Source organism: Scyliorhinus canicula, chromosome 11 (assembly GCF_902713615.1).
Source record: "Scyliorhinus canicula chromosome 11, sScyCan1.1, whole genome shotgun sequence".
NCBI classification, from domain to species: Eukaryota; Metazoa; Chordata; class Chondrichthyes; order Carcharhiniformes; family Scyliorhinidae; genus Scyliorhinus; species Scyliorhinus canicula.
Window position 1 is genome coordinate 108,324,033 of NC_052156.1, and position 22,314 is coordinate 108,346,346.

General features: G+C 46.5%; 1 protein-coding gene across 10 annotated transcripts in view; it reads left to right on the forward strand.

Annotated features, from left to right (window-relative positions):
• sox5 (SRY-box transcription factor 5) overlaps window positions 1–22,314 on the forward strand; it is a 471,378-nt gene that overhangs the window by 225,812 nt on the left and 223,252 nt on the right. For 9 of the 10 annotated variants that reach the window (XM_038811022.1, XM_038811020.1, XM_038811021.1 and 6 more), the window contains 3 exons: window positions 3,754–3,840; window positions 9,357–9,529; window positions 22,186–22,254. In XM_038811022.1, coding sequence (XP_038666950.1) covers window positions 3,754–3,840; window positions 9,357–9,529; window positions 22,186–22,254 — 329 coding nt within the window. Of the gene's footprint in view, window positions 1–2,975; window positions 3,176–3,753; window positions 3,841–9,356; window positions 9,530–22,185; window positions 22,255–22,314 lie in introns of those variants that run through there. The other variant, XM_038811031.1, reaches the window with a different exon arrangement.

Here is a 22,314-nt window from a genome sequence, read left to right on the forward strand (position 1 = left end):
CCTTTTGTTACAAAGGGGGCTGACTTTGTCCTGATCTGTAGAAATGCCTACCACCAACTCCACAAATATGAGATAATAGTGTGGCAAGGGATGAGGAGGGGCGGGGGGGGGGGGGGGGGGGGGGGGGGGGGGGGGGACAAGGAGCCCCAAGCCACTGCTTTTTAAACATTTTGATTGGGTCAGGAAAGCAGTCAGGTGAAGATGAAGAAGTGAAGGAAAACAACCTCAACCCTGGATAACGGAAAATGCTTAAATCCATATGTGTGTTTTAAATGGAGCTTTGGAAATTGTTCACCTTCATATGCTACCTACCATTTAGCTCCAGCTGAAATTAACCCCAGATGAGGGGCCTCACGGTAGCATGGTGGTTAGCATCAATGCTTCACAGCTCCAGGGTCCCAGGTTCGATTCCCGGCTGGGTCACTGTCTGTGTGGAGTCTGCACGTCCTCCCCGTGTGTGCGTGGGTTTCCTCCGGGTGCTCCGGTTTCCTCCCACAGTCCAAAGATGTGCGGGTTAGGTGGATTGGCCATACTAAATTGCCCGTAGTGTAAGGTTAATGGGGGGATTGTTGGGTTACGGGTATACGGGTTACGTGGGTTTAAGTAGGGTGATCATTGCTCAGCACAACATTGAGGGCCGAAGGGCCTGTTCTGTACTGTTCTATGTTCTATAGATCTTTATTTTTAAAAAAAACATTCATTCGTTCCCTCAAGGGTGGCACGGCAGCACAGTGGTTGGCACTGTTGCTTCACAGCACCAGGATCCCAGGGTTCGATTCCCGGCTTGGGACACTGTCTGTGCGGAGTCTGTACATTCTCCCTGCATCTGCGTGGGTTTCCTCCCACAAGTCCCGAAAGACGCGCTCTTAGGTGAATTGGACAGTCTGAATTCTCCCTCAGTATACCTGAACTTGTGCCGGAGTGTGGCGACTGGGAGATTTTCACAGTAACTTTGTTGCTGTGTTAATATAAGCTTACTTGTGACAATAATAAACATTTTAATTTAAAAACCTCCTAGGAACACTTTAAATTTCTGCTTATGTGGAATGCTTACCCTTGTGATACCAATCCAAACAACGTGGCCAAGGACTGGCCTCGTTGACTTTTTTCTTAAAATGACATAACTGTTCCTTTTATCAACCTTGCTCCGATTGTGTAAAAATTGACCTTCCAAGTAATTACGTTTTTGAAGTGTGCTTTAATTATTGTGTGAAGTGTTTTTTGGTAGCATTGACCAGAATGCAGGATGATATTTACTGACTTTTAGAAATTATAGAATCCCAACAGTGCAGAAGGAGGCCATTTGGCCCACTGAGTCTACACCGACCCTCCGAAAGAGCACCCTAACATAAGCACACGTCCCGCCCTATCCTCAGAACCTCGTAATCCCATCGAACCTTTTGGACACTAAGGGGCAATTTTAGCATGGCCAATCCACCTAACATACACATCTTTGCACTGTTGAATACCTACAGTGCAGATAAAGGCCATTTGGACCATCGGGTCTGCACCGTGCTCCGATCGAGCACCCTACCTAGGCTCGGTCCCCTGCCCCTATCCCTATAACCCCACCTAACCTTTTTGGGCAATATTAGCATGGCCAATCCACCTAACATCTTTGGACTGTGGGAGGAAACCGGAGCACCCGGGGGAAACCCATGCAGACATGGGGAGAAAGTGCAGACTCCACACAGTCACCCAAATGTAGGAAACCGGAGCACCCACACAGACACGGGCAGAAAGTGTAAACCCCACGCAGTCACCCAAGGCCAGAATTGAACCTGGGTCCCTGTGATGCAGCAGTGCTAACCACTGCACCATTGTGCTGCTCACGATTTGCAGACGCATCTTTAAATTTCCCACCCTGATGTATCTAAGATGGAGCTGCAGTCGTTTTTGTTTTGGGGGGGGGGGGGGGGGGGAGTTGGGGAAAAAAGCCCTCGTGTATAAATTATGGGCTTGTATTGCAATTCAATTTTCTGACTTGTTGGGATCACAGTTCTTTGGTGACCAGGGAGCAGCTCAAGTTTAATTCATCCTTTTCTATTTAAGTCAAGGACTGGTGCTGTCAGAAAAAATAGGATTTCAGAAGTGCTTTCCTGAGCAGGCTGGAGGGAGAACACCTTTGCTTTTCCTCCTCTCATAGGAACATAGGAATTAGAAACAGAAGTAGGCAATTTAGCCCTTTGAGCCTGCTCTGTAATTTTATCAGATCATGGCTGATCTCTTCCTGGTCTCAAATCCACCTCGCTACCTGTTCCCCATTTCCGTTTAACCCTTATTAAAAATTATCTGTCTCCTTTTTGAAACCATTTAATGACTCTGATTCCATCGCTCTATGCAGCGAGTTCCACAAATTCACCACCCTCTGCGAGAAGTAGTTCCTCCTCATCTCAGTTCTCAATCTACTGCCTCTCAACCTATATCCGTGACCTCTCATTCTAGGTTGCCCCACAAGGGGGAACATCTGGTCTACGTTTACTTTATCAAGCCCTTTTAGTTTACTTTTTCAATCCCTCTCTCGGCGGTATAACTTTCCAGAGAGCAAAAAAAAAGACCGGAAACACTCCACTAATGTCGAACTTTGGGGAGCTAGAATCTGTCAAATGTGGAGAGCTGCACTCAAGACTTGTATTCAAACGTTAAAATGCCCTAGCTGTCACTGGGGACAATGTAACATGTTAATAAATAAAAGCAATTCCTATTGCTATGCACACACTGAGTGATCTGAGGAGAAATGCATTGCCGAGCCATTTGTTGTTTCATTTCAATGTCAGAGCATCGTCTTTAAAAGCCTGGCCCATTGTTCGATGCCCAATAGCACCTGTTGAGATGATAGCAGGGTGGACACAGGGCAGCTGTTAAAGAGCACTCGTGGCTGCTTCAACAGTATCTGGCCGAGTACAGCTGCACCAGCGGTCCCAGGAAATGGCAGGAGGCTTCACTTTCCCTCGAGTTCGAATCTCCTATAAGACCCTGCCTCGGTGTTGCCGCCTAGGGCAGAAACCATTTAAGGATTTAACGTGGTGGGGGTGGGGGTGCATGCAATGAAATGAGAAAGTTGTTCTCGGAGAATCAAGCAGTTAACCTCTCTTAACAGTAGCAGCCCCGCAATTGGCAAGTGTAAAACCCTCTGCTGACAAGCAGTGAAACCGATCTACTCTGTAACTGACATGTGAGGAACTTTGCTTTGTGTTACCTAGATTTCTCGACTGTTTTTGCTCTGTTGATCAGATTGTTTTTGATTTTTTTTTTCAAAACATGACTTGTGATCTCACTGGACTTGTCCCTGCGTGTAAACACACTCCCGTCGCCCTTTAACTGTTTGATCCACGGCAATAAAACTGAATAGCTTTGCTTCTTATCTACCTCGGGGGCCCTTTGTGTTACATCCTTGCTTAATTGTCCTGAGCGCGCCCTGAAATGTGTTGAAATGTTGTGGTGTATGTTTTTGTTCTCTCTCTCTCGCTGGCTAAGTGTAACTCCAGTAGTCAAATAATTGTATCATGCACTTTTCTACTTGACAACAATCACTTTCCTTTGCGGTAAGGATAAATAATTGAGCCGACCAAAAAAAAACCAGGCGATTAAATCCATTCTTATCTGCGTGACTACTAAACACACGGCCAAAGTAGCGAGAACGGGAAAAGATGCACACGGACTTTGTATATATTGTGCTGGCAGATTAATCGTTTCTAAGTTTTCTCTTTTTTGTGTGTGTGTGTTAATTTTGCGTTGTGTGCCTTTGCTCAGAAACTCCCAGCATCGAGAAACTTCTATCAAAAGACTGGAAGGACAAGCTCCTCGCCATGGGTCCGGGGAACGTCGGAGAGATTAAAGGTTGGGTACATTTTGTATCAATTGAATTGTATCACTTGCATGCTCCCCTGCGTTGGCGTAAATGATTCTGGGGAACGATTTGCTTGTGTTGTGTTTTGAAGAAAAAAAAGCCCACTTGTCAGGGTGCACGCAGTCTGCTGGAAAAAAAATATCTTTTAATAGCAAGATATTTCTGTCAAGCTTCCTAATCCGTACCTTCTATTTTACACACGATGCAAGGGCTGCGTCATGTCCTTTTGTGGGGAAGTTTTTAGTCCTTGTACCGCAGTTTTGATGACAAGTTAGTTTTTTTTATAGAGTCTGAGACCTGATCTCTGCCAGTCATCACTCATTGGGCTCCAGTAAGTGGTAATTCCAGTAATGGCCTCTAAAAGAGGCACAGTTACTGTTTATAAATATGTTCAATAATGTACAATTTCCAGATTGCGTCTCCCTGTTTGTTCTGCCCTCGACAACCATCTCAGTTGCGCGAAAAGGCAATGAGTGCTCCAGTCTAGACCAAACAGCTCCTTTAAATATAACCTGCACTTCCAATTAAAGCTAAAACGCCCATTGATTACCCCCCTCTCCGCAGCTCAGTGCTCGAGACCGTTTTCAATATCTAATAATAACTCTACTTTGATTTCACATGTGAGCCTTGCGCACACAGAGCTGTTATCTGAAGTACGAGAGCTGTCAAGAGCCTAAATCACATCCTCCATGCATCCCTGCCAAACGCGGGGCAGCTGCATATTAAAGAGAGCTCCTCGGATGTTCCATCCCCTCCCAAGCTCAGCCGGGAAACTTTTTTGTGGCTGAGTGCTGTGGGTTCAGCTAGTTCGAGAACCTGTACGCAATGGCAAGAAATAAATCCCTTTGCATCTTCACTAACGTCCTGCTGGAAGTCATTCACTTGTCCCTGCTGATCTGGGCGGGGCTGCAAACACTTTGCGTGGAGGCCAAACTTCCATGTGCATTAGCAAAAAAGGCAGACAATGGGCATTTCTGCCAGCCTGCTTCGAGCTGCCGTGAAAGGAGGTCTTCTTTTCTGCTCTGACATTTCAACAGAAAGTCTTTTCTGTATTTTTTTTCCGAGCAGTCCCGCTTCAAGCACATTTAAAAAAAATATATATATTTTCCACAGCGAGCCACCGATTTATTTCCACTGCAGACTGCCGTGACAGTTACAATTATTGTCTATTGTTGAAGAAGTTGCCCTCCAGGGGCAAATGGTTCTCGCTCGCACCTTCTTGTGAGGTCAGCCTTGCTTTGTGGCTAAGAATGTAGCACCAAATGCCACAGCCCCGAGGGGAAGGGGGGGGGGGGGGGGGTGGGGTGAAAATGAGCAGGGATGGATTGATATGCTGCTGCACGTTAAGCAGGAACGCACAAGAATGTAAACTAAATGTAAAGCCATCACAAAAGGCTATTGTCGTCAGGAATTTCTGGCTTTGCAATATGCACCTTTTTTCAAAAAAGTGTGCCAACAGGCCCCGAACTGAGGTTTCGAAAAATAAAAATCACAGCAATCACTTGAATCTGTTGTGATTTTACTGTAGAGACATCAATATTCATACATACAATTTACAGTGCAGAAGGAGGCCACCAATTTATTTATAAACGAATTACTGCCCCCAAGATAATTTCACAACTGGACTTTGCCTTGCCAACTGCTGCCAGGTTATTCGACTGTGGCATGCATCATGACTAGATCTTCTCCTAACCAGGCATCAGCAGGGATCACTGGAGGGCAATTAGCTGAGGGCGGCTGTGCCTGATTTTTGGCCGCTCTCATCTAGTCTACTGTTCTTGCAACCTTGGCTGGGGTCAATCACCTTATTAAATCATAGAATCATAGAATTTACAGTGCAGAAGGAGGTCATTTGGCCCATCGAGTCTGCACCGGCCCCTGGAAAGAGCACCTCCACCCTATCCCTGTAACTAAGTAACCCCACCGAACCTTTTTGGACACTAAGAGCAATTTAGCATGGCCAATCCACCTAACTTGCATGTCTTTGGACTTTGGGAGGAAACCGGAGCATCCGGAGGAAACCCACGCACACTCGGGGAGAACATGAAGACTCCGCACAGACAGTGACCCAAGCCGCAAATCGAACCTGGGAACCTGGAGCTGTGAAGCAACTGTGCTAACCACTGTACTACTGTGTTGCCCTATTCGGGATCTTGCTAATCTTGAAGACTCTGCTGTTCAGTGGATAAATGCACCTTGGTTATTTTTTTGCGGAATCCCTTTTAGATGAATGGAAAACATTCAAAAATCCTACCTTAGAGAGCACTGATTTTTCCCAAACATTTCTCCCTTTAAAATGAGTCTCTTCCTTCATCTTCCCGACTTTAAGATACCTCCTGTTCTGGTCTCTTGAGCATCCTTTCATTTTAATTGATCCACCATTGTTGGTCATGTCTTAGCTCTGAAACATGCTCCCAATGCCGCTGACTCTCTCCCCCTCTCTCTTTCCCTTCGAGACGCTTTGACTAAGGATATAAAATAAACGGTCACCCATTTCAAACCGGGATGAGGAGAATTTGTTTCTCTCGGAGGGTAATGAGCCTTTGGAATTCTCTTCCTCCAAAAGGCAGTGGAAGCAGAGTCCTTGCACATTTTTAACGCAGAGGTCATAGAATTTTACAGTGCAGAAGGAGGCCATTCGACCCATCGAGTCTGCACCGGCTCCTGGAAAGAGCACCCTACCCAAGGTTAACACCTCTACCCTATCCCCATAACCCAGAAACCCCACCCAACACTAAGGGCAATTTTGGACACTAAGGGCAATTTATCATGTCCAATCCACCTAACCCGTACATCTTTGGACTGTGGGAGGAAACCGGAGCACCCGGAGGAAACCCACGCACACACGGGGAGGATGTGCAGACTCCGCACAGACAGTGACCCAACCCGGAATCGAACCTGGGACCCTGGAGCTGTGAAGCGATTGTGCCATCCACAATGCTACCATCTTGATTAACAAGGGGGTGAAAATATGTCAGGGGCAGGCGGCAGATTCGAAGTGCCAAGTGGCCTCCTCCGAAATCATATGTTTGTATAATCACTCGTCTTGAAGTGTTCTCTTTGGTTTGTTGTCAAGTTTTGTTTTCTCTAAATTACCCTCTGTGAAGTGCGCAGTAGTTCACTCCATTAAAAATATTATGACAAAATGCATATTCCTTTCTTATAGTATTATTGACCGATTACAATTAACTCTTAGTTTCAGTGTTTGGGGCCCTGCTGATTAGGAAGTGGATGTCTTCTTTAGGGGTCTGCCTTGGTTTAGTGGTGACCCCCCAGACTCTGTATAGGTTGTCTGTGGAGTGAAGCCCCACTCCAGAGATTTGGCACAGTGGAGCTTCCATACAGAAAGTGCTGTCAAAACTAGCAGGTCTGGCAGTATATGTGGAGAGATAAAGAGTTAAGAACCTTCTTATGAACCAGGCCTGGAACTTTTAACATCAGGCCTGGGCATCCATAGTGTTTTGGTGCTTTACTGTTGCATTGCTGGAAGTGCTGTTTTCAAAAAATGTTGCTGTGCTGTCTGCTTTCTCTGATTCATCTAAAATAGCTCTTTGCACTGCTCAAAAAAGAGCAGGGGAGTACCTCATGTCCCAGCCATCATTTATCCCCCAAAACAACAACAAAACCAGACTTGGGGCTTGGGGGGTGATGAACTTCCACAGAGATTCCTCCTGTCGTAACTTTGGAAGAAAGAACAGATAAAGCCACGTTATCCAGGTTATCGTGTTTCTCACTGGTGCGGGCAGTGGTTAGCACTGCTGACTATGGAGCTGAGGACCTGGGTTCGACTCTGGCCCCGGGTCACTGTCCGTATGAATTTTGCACATTCTCACCATGATTGTGTGGGTTTCTCCCCCACAACCCGAAGATGTGTAGGGTAGGTGGATTGGCCAAGCCAAATTGCCCCTTGATTGGAGAAAAAATAATCGGGTGCTCTAAATCTTTAAAAAAAATATTTCACACTGGTGTTTGTGGGATCGTTCTGTGTATATGTCGGCAACCCTGCTTCCTGCATTACAACAATGACAGCACTTTAAAAATACCCCTTTGGCTGAAGTGCTTAGCAACGTCCTGGGCATGTGGAGGTTATGATATAAAAGCAAGACCTCGCTCTCCAACATGTGATGCACTTTCTGATTTGCATGTTCAAACATTAGCACTAAATTATGGCCTGGCTTGTCAATCAGAAACTCGAAAACTCGTTATGACAGTGTCCCCTTTAAGCTGATCATAATTAAATAGATAGCTAAACAACTACATGTGCTCCAGTAGTGATGCGCGATAATAATATGACTAGAGGTGATTGGTGTCGCTTGGGTTGAATGTAAAATGAAATTTCTCATGATGTTTTAATTATTCTCCATTAACCTTTTGAGTACTGCAAGCTTATTTGGATTTCAGCACGTGCATTTCCCTTGCGCAACGCAAATTCAAAAATAGTTTACTGTGACTTCCCAGTGCAGAATGCTGATTAGTACCATTACCAAAGTATGCAGGTTATGGAACACGTTAATTCTGAATGTGTTGGAATAAGTAAGAAAATTGCAAATGCTGAAAGGATTGCTCTGCATTCCAACTAATATTCTTCAAACAGGTCTGAGTGCAGGGGGGTGTGGCATTTTCTCGAGCATCCACTGGTTTAAAAACAACTTGGGCAGCACGGTGGCACAGTGGTTAGCATTGCTGCCTCATGGCACTGAGGACCCAGGTTCAATCCCGGTCCCGGGTTACTATCCATATGGAGTTTTCACGTTCTTCCCAAACTATGGGCTGGTTTAGCACAGTGGGCTAAACAGCTGGCTTGTAATGCCAAACAATGCCAGCAGCGCAGGTTCAATTCCGGCCTCCCCAAACAGATGCCGGGATGTGGCGACTAGGGGCTTTTCACAGTAATTTAATTGAAGCCTACTTGTGACAATAAGTGATTATTATATTATTACAAACCCAAAGATGTGCAGGGTAGGTGGATTGGCCACACTAAATTGCCCTTTAATTGGAAAATAAAATTGGATACTCTTACAACAGCTTGAAAAGAAATGCACAGAGTGCATTAAATTTGCTATGGCAAAGTCTCTTTGCACCCAGTCATGTCAACCAAAGGAACAATGAAGTGAGATAGATCTTTAGCAATTCTAGTGTTGAGTGCTCTTCGGAGTGCTGAGATGAATGAATAATGCCATGCAAGGATGTTGTGGAGAGATGTGGTCATAGACATTGTTATGAATGGTCGAGTCATATCTGCTTCCTTTGATTCTTAAATGCCCTCTGAAATGGCCACTCCGTTCAAGGGTAATTAGGGATGGGCAATCCATGCTGGACCAGCCACTAATGTTCATATCCCATGACCTAATTTTTAAAAATCATGCTTTTTTAAAAACTCTGCTGACTTTTCTTCCACAATTCTCCTCCTCCTCCTCCCCCCCCCCCCCCCCAATCATACAACAACAACCTGCTAAATTCAAGAGAAATTTAACCTTCTTTTCCCTCTCTCCCCGTGCCATTGCAGGGACGCCAGAGAGTCTAGCGGAGAAGGAACGGCAGCTCATGGCGATGATTAATCAGTTGACGAGCTTGCGTGAGCAGTTGCTGGCGGCCCACGATGAACAGAAAAAGCTAGCGGCCTCGCAGATTGAGAAGCAGCGGCAGCAAATGGAGCTAGCCAAACAGCAGCAGGAACAAGTGAGTCCAGCTCAAATGGAGCAATCCAGTTTACGGGGAGTCAGGCAAAGTTCAGCATTTTGGTGCTAGAGCTGCTGAATTAAGAGGCTATAATTCAAAACTTCATGAAAAACCCTTGGTTTTTACAGGGGGTTGCTTGGTGCCTCTTACTCTAAAATTATGTGGGCATCAGTTGACTTTTGCACCATGACCTATAACCCTGGTGACATATTCTTAATAGTCTGGATCTTTATGGCTGAAACAATATAATAAAAGATTGCCTTGGGAGTTGTTTAAGGTAAGTACACTTAAGCCATGCTGTGACTTATGTATCAAATTCTATGTGTAAATCACTGGCCATCTATCAGGGCTGCGGAAAATTATAGAATAGTACAGAATAAAAGAAAGGCATTCCGATCATTGTCCCTGTGCTGATCTTGGAAAGAGCTATCCAAAACATTCCATTCTTGACCCAAGTCCTACAAACGTTACCTTTTAAATCATATATCCAACTCCCTGTTTGAGTGTTTCTATTGAATCTGATCCGACTGCCGTTTCAGGCATAATAACTCACTATGTAATTTAAAACAAATTCTCCTCTTCTTCTTCCCCTCTTCTGTTTCCGCCAATTATCTTAAATCCCTGTCCCCTCTTTACTGGTCCTCCCACCAGCGAAAATGGTCTCTCTTCATTTTACCCAAGGGATTTTCTTATGAGGAGTGGTTGAGTAGGTGGGCCTATACTCATCGGAGATCAGAAGAATGAGAGGTGACCTTATTGAGACATAATGATTCTCAGGGGGGTGTGACAGAGTAGATGCTGAGAGGTTCCTTCTAAATTTAGAGTACCCAGTTCATTCTTTCCAATTAAGGGGCAATTTAGCGTGGCTAATCCACCTAGCCTGCACATCTTTGGGTTCTGGGCGAAACACACGCAAACACGGTGAGAATGTGCAAACTCCACACGGACTTGCACAGTGACCCAGAGTCAGGATCAAACCTGGGACCTCGGCGCTGTGAGGCTGCAGAGCTAACCCACTGCGACACCGTGCTGCCCGGGAGGGCCTATGTTAGGTGGAGTTACCGGGTTACATAAGAACATAAGAACTAGGAGCAGGAGTAGGCTATCTGGCCCTTCGAGCCTGCTCCGCCATTCAATAAGATCATGGCTGATCTTTTGTGGACTCAGTTCCACTTTCCCGCCCAAACACCATACCCTTTATTCCTTTATTCTTCAAAAAACTATCTCTCTTTAATGAGGGAGCTTCAGCTGCTTCACTGGGCAGGGAATTCCATAGATTCACAACCCTTTGGGTGAAGAAGTTCCTCCTAAATCTACTTCCCCTTATTTTGAGACTATGCCCCCTAGTTCTGCTTTCACCCGCCAGTGGAAACAACCTGCCCGCATTTATCCTACCTGTTCCCTTCATAATTTTATATGTTTTTAAAAATGTTTTTATTCTCCATTTTCACATTTTCCTTCAAAATTTACACCCCACCAACAAGCAGTAAACGGTAACAGATAAAATGTCAATACCCTTAACAACAACAACGATCCCATCCTCCCACCACCCCAACCAACGGCCCACCTGTCAATATATGCATCAAATAAAACAAACCCTCCCACGGTGGAAAAGAAAACAAAGGCGAAAAAGAGAAAGGAGTCCGGAATCACCGATGGTCACCGTCACCATTAACCTATAGAGTGTCGTCCCCCCTCCCGCCCCCCCGACACTCAATGCCATCCAAGCTCCGAAAGAGTACCGTAAATGACACCCAAGAGTTGTAAACCCCCCCCCCCCAACACCTCCCCTCTACTTCCTCTTGTAAAAGTCCTCCCCCCCCCCCCGTCCCATTTCTCCCCTTGTCTAAATATATACAACGTTGGCTCCTACAGCCCATACACCAACACACCGTGAAACAAAAAAAAAAGAAAAAATACAGTCATGAGGCTACATCGGTACATGATCATTTCTCAATTCTGCCACAGTCTTTCTGCCTTCGCAAACTCCTCCGCTGCTTCCGTCGTCCCAAAATAAAAGTCCTTGAACTTGTAGGTCACCCTCCGCTTCGCTGGATATACAATGTTGCACTGCACCTTGCTAATGTACAGTTCCCTCTTCACCCGGTTGAAGGCAGCCCGCCTCCTCGCCAGCTCCACCGTAAAGTCCTGGTATACGCGTATACCAGCTCCAGCCCACTGCACCACCCGCTTCTGCGTAGCCCAGCACAGGACCTTCTCCTTTACACTGTACCTATGGAAGCACAGAGTCACTACTCTTGGCGGCTCACTCGCCTTTGGTGCAGGCCTCCACGACCGATGAGCCCAATCCAGTTCATATTGGGAGGGATCCTCCCCCTCCCCCAATAGTTTCACCAACATCATGGCAAAATACTCATTCGGCCTCGGTCCTTCCACTCCTTTGGGCAGCCCCACAATCCTGAAATTCTGTCGCCTGGATCTGTTTTCCAGGTCTTCCATTTTGCCTCGCAGATCCTTGTTGATCTCTATCACCTTCCGCATATCCTCCTCCATGAGGTAAGTTGATCACTGTGCTGCACTAATGTCTCTTCCACTTCCTTCAGCGCCTCGCCTTGCTCCCGCACCTCCGCCACTGCGCTCGCCACCGCCGTCCTCACCGGGATAATCACCTCCTCCACCAGCACTTTCAAAACCTCCCCCATCTCCTTCCTAATTGCCTCCATGTGTTTTGTAAACTGCCTTTCGACTTCCACGGCCATCACCTTAGTTATTTCTTCAGCCATAAGCAATGCGGCCTCACCTGGTGCTCCAGCCTCCATTTTCTTTACTGACCCTGCGGTGACCTTTCCACTCCCCGACGGACTTTCAGCTGCTTTTTACTCGGCCTTTTTTTGCTGATCTTCGACATTTCCCCTCCCTGTGCTATCTCCCGACTTTTGCTGCCTTCGCTGCCCTTAGGACCGGGTGTTACCCCCCGACAATGCCGTTACCCCCGACAATGCCGTTCCCAAACGGGAACCCTCCCAACACGCGGCTGCCTCCCGCCCGCCGTCACCGGAAGTCTCCATAATTTTATATGTTTCTATAAGATCCCCCCTCATCCTTCTAAATTCCAACGAGCACAGCCCCAGTCTACTCGACCTCTCCTCTTAATCCAACCCCCTCTAATGTAGGATTAACCAAGTGAATCTCCTCTGCACACCCTCGAGCGCCAGTACATCTTTTCTCCGGTAAGGAGACCAAAACTGAACACAACACTCCCAGTTGTGGCCTCACTAACACCTTATACAATTGCAGCATAACCTCTCTAGTCTTAAACTCCATCCCTCTAGCAATGCAGGACAAAACTCCATTCGCCTTCTTAATCACCTGTAAATCATCGTTTTTGCGACTCAAGCACTAGGACACCCAGGTCCCTCTGTACAGCAGCATGTTTTAATATTTTGTCATTTAAATAATAACCCCTTTTGCTGTTATTCCTACCAAAATGGATAACCTCACATTTGTCAACATTGTATTCCATATGCCAGACCCTAGCCCATTCACTCAAACTATCCAAATCCCTCTGCGACTTCCAGTATCCTCATCCTCTCAAAAAATAATTTTCAATCCGTCTGGACCACCCCAGAGTCCAGTAAATTTTGGTAAATTATCATGAGTGTATTTGTGATTTCCCTAGCCATCTCTTTTCGTACTCCTGGGATGCATTCCATCACCTCACAGCCAGGAGACTTGTCTACCTTTCGCCCCATTAGCTTGCCTATCACTACCTGCTTAGTGATAACAATCGTCTCAAGGTCCTCACCTGTCATAGCCTCATTTCTATCAGTCACTGGCATGTTATTTGTGTCTTCCACTGTGAAGACCGACCCAAAAAACCTGTTCAGTTCTTCAGCCATTTCCTCATCTCCCATTATTAAATCTCCCTTCTCATCCTCTGAAGGACCATTATTTACCTTAGTCACTCTTTCTTGTTTTATATATTTGTAGAAGGTTTTACTATCCGTTTTCATATTCTGAGCAAGTTTATCCTCATAATCTATCTTCCTCTTTATAGCTTTTTTTGTAGCTTTCTGTTGCCTCCTAAAGATTTCCCAATCCTCTAGTCTCTCACTAATCTTTGCCACTTTGTATGCTTTTCCCTTCAATTTGATTCTCTCCCTTATTTCCTCAGATATCCATGGTCGATTTTCCCTCTTTCTACCACCTTTCCTTTTTGTTGGTATAAACCTTTGCTGAGCAGTGTGAAAAATTGCTTGGAAGGTTCTCCAATGTTGCTCAACTGTTCTACCATAAAGGCTTTGTCCCACTCTACCGTAGCCAGCCCTTCTCTCATCTCATTGTAATCTCCTTTGTTTAAGCACAAAACACAAGTGTTTAATTTTACCTTCTCACCCTCCATCTATATTTTAAATTCCACCATATTGTGATCGCTCCTTCTGAGAGGATTCCTAACTATGAGATCATTAATCAATCCTGTCTCATTACACAGGACCAGATGTAGGATCAATTATTCCCTCATAGGTTCCATTACATACCGTTCTAGGAAACTATCGCAGGCACATTCTATAAGCTCCTCCGCTGCCTGTTTAAACCAATTGACATGTAGATTAAAATCCCCCATGATAACTGCTGTACCATTTCTTTGTTTCAATAAACAAAGTTATTTCTTTGTTTATTGCCCGTCTCTCTGTAATGTTAAAAGTTGATGGCCTATATACTACTCCTTTCAGTGACCTTTTCGCCTTACTATTCCTGATTTCCACCCAAATGGATTCAACCTTATCCTCCATAGCACCGATGTCATCCCTCACTGCTGCCTGGATGTCATCCTTAAATAACAGAGCTACACCACCATCCACTCTGCCTTACCATCCACTCTGTCCTTCCGAATAGTTTGGTACCCTCGGATATTTAACTCCCAGTCGTGACCATACTTTAACTATGTTTCAGTAATGGCCACTAAATCATAGTCATTCACGATATTTGCACCATCAACTCATTTACCTTATTGGGAATACGACGAGCATTCAGATAACTTATGTTGGCTTTTATACCTCTGTTTTGAATCTTAGCACCTCTATCAGTAACCTCACCGGAGTTATTTTTCTTTTTAACTTTTCTCCTAATTTTCTTTATCGTTGAACCCATGACTTCATGTAACAACTTGCTGCTTTGCTTTCCATTTCTGTTTTTACTTCCTGTTTTATTCCTTTTAGTATTACTGGGCCTATTCACTGAGCTCTCCTCAGTCACTGTACCATGTATTGTGGCCCTTTTTTGATTTTTGACTCGGGCTTCTCTGCCTTACACTTTGCCCCTTACTTCCTTTTGTTTCTGACCCCATTTTATTTCCCTCTGACGTCCTGCACTGGTTCCCATCCTCCTGCCACATTAGTTTAAACCCTCCCCAACAGCACTAGCAAACACCAGGACATTGGTTCCAGTCCTGCCCAGGTGCAGACCTACGGTTTGCACTGGTCCCACCTCCCCCAGAACTGGATCCAATGCCCCAGGAATTTGAATCCCTCCCTCTTGCACCATCTCTCCAGCCACACATTCATCCTATCTATCCTGACATTCCTACTCCAACTACCTCGTGGCACTGGTAGCAATCCTGAGATTACTATCTTTTGAGGTCCAACTTTTTTGTTTAGCTCCTAACTCCCTGAATTCAGCTTGTAGGATCTCATCCCAGTTTGTACCTATATCGTTGATGCCTATATGCACCACAACAACATTGCCGCTCGCTTTGCGCTCTTTCACTGTGCCCCCGCCGCTCTCCTCACGCTCTTTTATCCTGTGTCCCCGCCGCTCTCCTTGTGTTCTTTTACTGTGCCCCCACCACTCTCCTCGCGCTCTTTCACAGGGATTGGGTGGAGGTGGGGCTTAAGTAGGGTGCTCTTTCCAAGGGCTGGTGCAGACTCGATGAGCCAAATGGCCTCCTTCTGCACTATAGATTCTATGATTCTAGGACCAGAGGGTATAGTCTCGAGTAAGGAGTCACCCATTTTAAGGAGCCCCCCATTTTAAGTCAGATGAGGAGGAATTTCTTCCCTCAGAGGGTTGTGAATCTGTGGAGTTCTTTACTGCAGAGAGCCGTAGAGGCTGGGTCATGAAGTATGTTCAAGGCTGAGAGAGACAGATTTTTACTCGGGAAGAGATCAAGGGTCATGGGGACAAGGTGGGAACGTGGATTTGCCAATTTCTATCAGATCAACCATGATCTCAATGAATGCTGGAGAAGACCCGATGGGCTGAATGGCCTACTTCTGCTCCTATGTCTTATTGTCTATTCAATCTCTCTGTAACCGTCTCTACTTTGAGGGTGAACAACCCCATCTTATCTGGTCTCTCTCCATGTGACGGAGGCCTCTCATCTGCTTTTTCCATCTTCCCTCAAATTTTCCCTTCCTGCAGTTCTCTCTTTATCCCTCTTCTCCTGGCTGTGTGCTGCGGAAGCTTTTCGCAGGTAGGGGGCATTAATCTGGCAATCTGTTCAGTGAGTACCAGATTCTGTCACACAGACCTCCATAAAGGATCATTGGATAGTGAATAGCAGTCCTCACCTACCTTTCCCTTTCTAGCCTGGAAGCCAATTGTAATAATCCCATCTGTGTGTTTGAGGCAGGTTAGCTCAGGACAGATTTGGGGATTGTTCCTGGCTTGATCTCACAACATATGAATTAGTACCAGTGAAGAATCTGATTCAGCTTCCAGAAATTCCTGCTTCTGCAGTTTGCAAAACAGTTCTCCAATTTCTTGTCTCAAGGAAATTGGTCTTATAGATATAGAACAGTACAGCACAGATCAGGCCCTTCGGCCCTCGATGTTGAGCCGAGCAATGATCACCCTACTCAAACCCACGTATCCACCCTATACCCGTAACCCAACAACACCCCCCCCCTACTTTTTAGGACAGTACGGGCAATTTAGCATGGCCAATCCACCTAACCCGCACATCTTTGGACTGTGGGAGGAAACCGGAGCACCCGGAGGAAACCCACGCACACACGGGGAGGACGTGCAGACTCCGCACAGACAGTGACCCAGCCGGGAATCGAACCTGGGACCCTGGAGCTGTGAAGCATTTATGCTAACCACCATGCTACCGTGCTTCTGTTAGTCATGTGATCAGATTTGCCATTGTCCAGAAACTCAACTGGACCAGCCATATAAATATTGTGGCTACAAGAGCAGGTCAGAGGCTTGGAATCCTGCAGTGAGTAATTCCCGTCCTGACTCCCCAAACCTTGTCCACCACCTACAAGGCGCAGGTCAGGAGTCCTCTCCTCTTGCCTGGATGAGTGCAGCTCCAACAACACTAAAGAAACTCAACACCATCCAGGACAAAGCAGCCCACTTGATTGGCACCCCTTCCACAAACGTTCACTCCATCCACCACTGACGCACAGTAGCAGCCATGTATTCCATCTACAAGATGCACTGCAGGAGCTCACCAAGGCTCCTGATGTACAACTTGGAATTTCCCCTTCAAGTCACTCACCATCCTGACGTGGAACTATATCGCTATTCCGTCACTGTTCTTTGAACTCCCTCCCTAATAGCACTGTGGGTGTACCTACACCACATGGACTGCAGCAGTTGAAGAAGACAGATTAGCACCACCTTCTCAAGGGAAATTAGGGATGGGCAGTAAATGCTGGACTAGCCAGTGATACTTGCATCTCTTGAATGAATTAAAAAAGAGAAATGTGCACTTGATTTAGTAACATGACTGATGTGTGCCATTTGCTAGAACGCTGACTGTTCAGAAGTGTGAAGCAAAGCTCTTTTTCTGAGCCAATGATCTGGACAGATACAGAGTGACATCAAGTGGTAAATGACAATGAGCAAGTCGGAGGTCACTATTGCAGCTTAACAAAAAAGACAAACACCTTGCAGCCTGCAGACTAATCCAGACACTTACTCTCTTTGGAGCGATTCATTCTGATGTAATGTACATTCGGGTAGCTTTTGCCTCCATTTTATGCTGCAAGTCTCGAATGAGTCCTGGCCCAATGTCACTCAAAGCAAAGTGATGAAGACTGCCCAGAGTTGGTTGCCGCGTACTGCTTTCTTTTTTTCAATCCTTGGATATCCCTGGGCACTCTTTAAAGCTACCGTTAATGAATTTAAAGTTTTAGACAACATGATGCACCCTGCCACACTGTCTAAACTTTGAAAACACAAGAGTTCTGACTATAAGACGTGAAAAACTTTTGGGACAGAAAAATCTGAATCTTCCCATCCTTCGCAATCTGTAAACTTCATCTAAGATTGCTACCTAACTCTGCAGAAAGACCAACTCCGCTGTAATTCATGTCCTCACTCACCTACATTGACTCCTCCTAATATAACCTTCTCATCCTTGCGTTTAAATCGCTCCTCACTCCTCCCTGTCTCTGTCACCTCAACCCGGTGAGAATATTGGGTTTCAACCAACTCTGGCTTCTTGACCGTCTCCCACCTCCCCATCATTGATTGCATTGTTATCTAGCTTCTAAGATGTTGAAATTAATCGGCAACTTTTCGGCTTCTTCTCATCCTTTTAAGACCCTCATTAAAACCGCCTCTGTGACCCAGAAGCTGACAACCCCTACAAATATCTCCTCGCTTGGGCCAGAGGCCATTTTTGTCGGGTTATGCCATGGTGAAGCACTTTGGAATTGAAGTGGGATGAAAATGAGCATCTTGTTTCTTTTTTCTCTTGGCTGGAGTCGACACGATGGGCTCAATGGCCTCTTTCTGCACCGTAACCATTATATGGTTCCATGGCATGGAATATTTTCCTCCATTAAACCCAGTTGTCATGTTAAAAGCTGCATTACGTACACTTCCCATTGGTTGGTACTTTTAAGTGCTTTATCCTAAATGCTGTGGGATATTTAACATGCACCTAAAAGGGCTGGCAGGATCTCTGTTCAATATCCCATCCGAAAGACAGTGTGTCCACCAGTGTAGATCTCCCTCAGTACTGCACTGGATTGTGAACCTGGAATCTGAGTTCAACGGCGGAATTCTCCCAAAGGCCCAACGCCGTCGTGAAACCCGGAGAGGTTCACGACGGCGTTGGAGGCCTCTCCTGGCCCCCTATTCTCCCCCCCCCGCCGGGGGGCTAGGAGGGCCGTGCCGGGAGACTCGGCCGCCGGGCCTTGTCGCTGGCGTCAAGGCCCGGTGCACCGGGAATGACGCAGCCAATGCGTCTAATGACGTCAGCCGTGCATGCGCAGGTTGGCCGACGCCAACCCGCGCATGCGCGGTTGCCGTCTTCCCCTCCGCCGCCCCGCAAGACGTGGCGGCTTGATCTTGCGGGGCGGCGGAGGGGAAAGAGAACGTCCCATTGAGACGCCGGCCCGACGATCGGGGGGCACCGATCGTGGGCCAGTCACCTCACAATCACGGTCGTGGTGCTCAGTCCCCTCTATGCCCCCCCCAAGCCCCAAACGGGCATCTCACGCCGTGTTCACGACGGCAGCGACCAGGTGTGATTGTCGCCGTTGTGTAACAGTCGCGAAAGGCAGGTCGCTCGGCCCATCCGGGTCGGAGAATCGCGGGCCGCCGTGAAAAACGGTGGCTCGCGATTCTCCGAGCGGCATGTCGCAAAACGCGACACGCCATTTTGGGGGGGGGGGGGGGTGGGAGAATCACGGGAGGTGGGAGTGTGGGCCTCCCGCGATTCACCCACCCGGCGTGAAGAGCGGAGAATTCCTCCCCAAGTGTCTGGAGTGAGACTTGGACCCAAACCTTCTGACTAAGACTTTTATAAAAAAAAAACATTTCATATTTGCATATGTAGGATGGACAGGGAATACGAGACAGGAAACTAGATTTTTATTATTAGGTCAAAGACTTTTATCATGCAAATTGAGACAATAGAGTTCTTGCGAACATTATAAACTGCACTTGCCTCAATTCTGATAAAAGACAAACAATTTCTCAAAATGATGAAATACACAGCAGGTAGTTTGTTTAAAATGGTCAAAGTCCAAAGTGTAAGTAGTCTATTGTTTCAGTTTGCATGATTAAGTCTTTGACCTAATAATAAAAACCTCAGTTTCCTATCGCGTATCTCCTGTGCATTGTGGATTTGCAAATGTCAAAGGTTTGTTATTAATGAGAGGTGAGCAGACTTCACGTTTTACGAGTTGGCTCATTTGCCTGTTTCAATTTTAATTGTACTGTAATTAAAAGCTAGCCTTACCTTGAAACAATCTGTTGCGATCTGCAACAAAGCAAAAATTTGCAATGAATGTAGCAACTGTTCCTGGTAAACAATCAAATCACTTCATTTAATTAGTATTGTGTCACTTCGCTGTGTATCCTTTGATCGGGTTGGCAGCTTTTGTTTTTGATGAAGTAGCAATCAACTTCTGAATTGCAATCTGTCAGCAAGTCGAGATTGTGCACTGTGACTTGTCTTTCAATGCAGAATGCAATGCTTTTGTTTGTCTTATTAAGTTGCATTTCCGGTTGAATTTGTTATATGGTGCCTTTAAACATCCCTCCCTGGCCACGTACTCCAAAACAAATCCATTTGCCTTAGATGTTCAATAAGAGAGAATTCAACGGAGAGTTTTGAAAAGTGATCTTTGCTGGCTTGTCAAAACAGGCCCAAAGCCCCTGGTTCTTCTGAGTCGGCAGGTCGTAGATTCAAATCTCACTGCAGAGGCTTGAGCGCACATCCCAGGTTGGCACTCTAGTGTAACATTTTGAGGGAATGCCGCATTCCGGGTCGAGACACTAAACTTGAGTCTGCCCTCTTGGATGGGCACTATTTTGAAGGAAAATGGGGGAGTTCTCCCTAGTGTCATAGAATCATAGAATACAGTGCAGAAGGAGGCCAATCGGCCTATTTGAGTCTGCAGCGACCCTCCGAAAGTGCACCCTACCTAGTCCCACTCCCTCGCAACCGAACCCCACATCTTTGGCCTGTGGGAGCAAACTGGAGTACCTGGAGGAAACTCACACAGACACTGGGCGAACGTACAAACTCCACACAGACAGTCACCCAAGGCCGGAGTCGAATCCGGATCCCTGGTGCTGTGAGGCAGCAGTGCTAGCCACTGTGCCACCCATGTTGCCTCCAACCTGGAAAATATTTCTTGTTGCCTACTATCTGTTCACACTCGCATTGCTGTTTGGGGGAATGTGCCATGTGCATATTAGCTGCCACCTGCCCTCCATCACTTTGAAAGTACTGCATTAGCTTTGAAGTGCTGTGGGTCCTCCTGAGATAGTGAAAGGTGCTATATAAATGCAAGCTCTTAACTGTTGTTTCCCTAAATCCTCACCAGTGTCTCATGCTGGAACGTGGATGTCCGGTGGAGGCCTTCCCCCAACGTGGTCGAGAAGCTCCCCTGACCTTGTCTTATCTAGACAGGCAGGTGGGGAAGAATCCCTTCAGTGCAGAAGGAGGCCATTGGGTCTCCAGCTGCATTCCAGGTGTGAGACGGCAGAGTTTAATTCATGGATGTGTTCTCTCCATTTGCACAATCTATTGTAAATAGATGGAGACTGTGAGAACCCCCACCCCTACCCTTAGCCAGGAGAACCTGATTTCCCATTCGACCCCTTTAACATGCAGAAAGTCAGATGCGGGCATTGAATCAAGAAGTGGAAAATCCCGGTCAGTGTGTACCATGTTGAATTATGGAAACCGTTGAAAGATATTGTAGATGCAGGGAACCTGGAATAGAGCAGAACAGTCGGAGACCACTTGACCCATCGAGTCTGAGCTGTCTCTTTGAAAGAACAATAAAATGATATTAAAATGCTGGAAAATACTAGGGTCAGATCTGGGGGGAGAGGAAGATAGTTTAATGTACTAGATTTTTCCTGAGTGACCAGGTGGTGAGAGGCCTGGTAACATGGTGGCGGGAAGCAACGGGAGGGGAATCATTGTGCTCCCGTCACCACGGGATATTACCAGCAGCGGGAATGTCAGTGTCTTGGCCGTCCACCAGTCAGCTAATTAACCCTGTTAAGCACCCAGCGAAGGATCACTTCCCCTCCACCACCAGTATTTATCAGGACTGGGAGGTACCATGACAGCATGGCGAGAACCACAATAAACCCTGGCGGCATCCCAGCATCAATGGTCACCACCCTGCGGCTACAGCCCTGCTGATGGTGGGTTCACCCCTCCCAATCAGCGAGCCAGCTTGCCCCAGCACAGTTAATGCCTTGTTTTCAAAGGCGCCTCAGCATGGCGGTGCCCTCTTTCCCCCTTCCTGCAACCTCAGTAGTGGCTGCCATCTATGGGTGGTGATGCTGCTGCCCATCTGATTGGGCTGGCAGCCCAGATGGCAGGGTGCCAACCCCGATTGTGCCGAGCAGGGATCTCTTTATTGGGTGCTGCCAGTAAAATGCTGCCCAGTGTCTAGCCGCCCAAGTCCACCCCTGCAGACTTGGGCAACCTCAGCACCCCCTCAGCACCCTCAGAAGTGGAAAATGTTAAACAAATAGCTTTTCATCAAGTGGTTGGAAGTGAGGGGGTGGGTGGGGACAGGGGTCAGGTAAAGAAATCGAGAGACTCTGTGATAGGGTGGATGGCAGGAATGAACAACAAGGTATGGTTGCAGATGACAAAAGAGGGGCGATAATGGTCGCAAATGTCAAAATAAGATTGAAATAATGATGGAGTGACTTTAAATTGATACCAAAGCAATATAATTCCTTGCCCTTTCTTACAGATTGCAAGGCAACAGCAGCAACTACTACAACAACAGCACAAGATTAACCTCCTTCAGCAACAAATCCAGGTCAGAGTTCAACCTCTTTGGGTGATATTGTTATTGATGTTTTATCTCATGTCAGAGCTG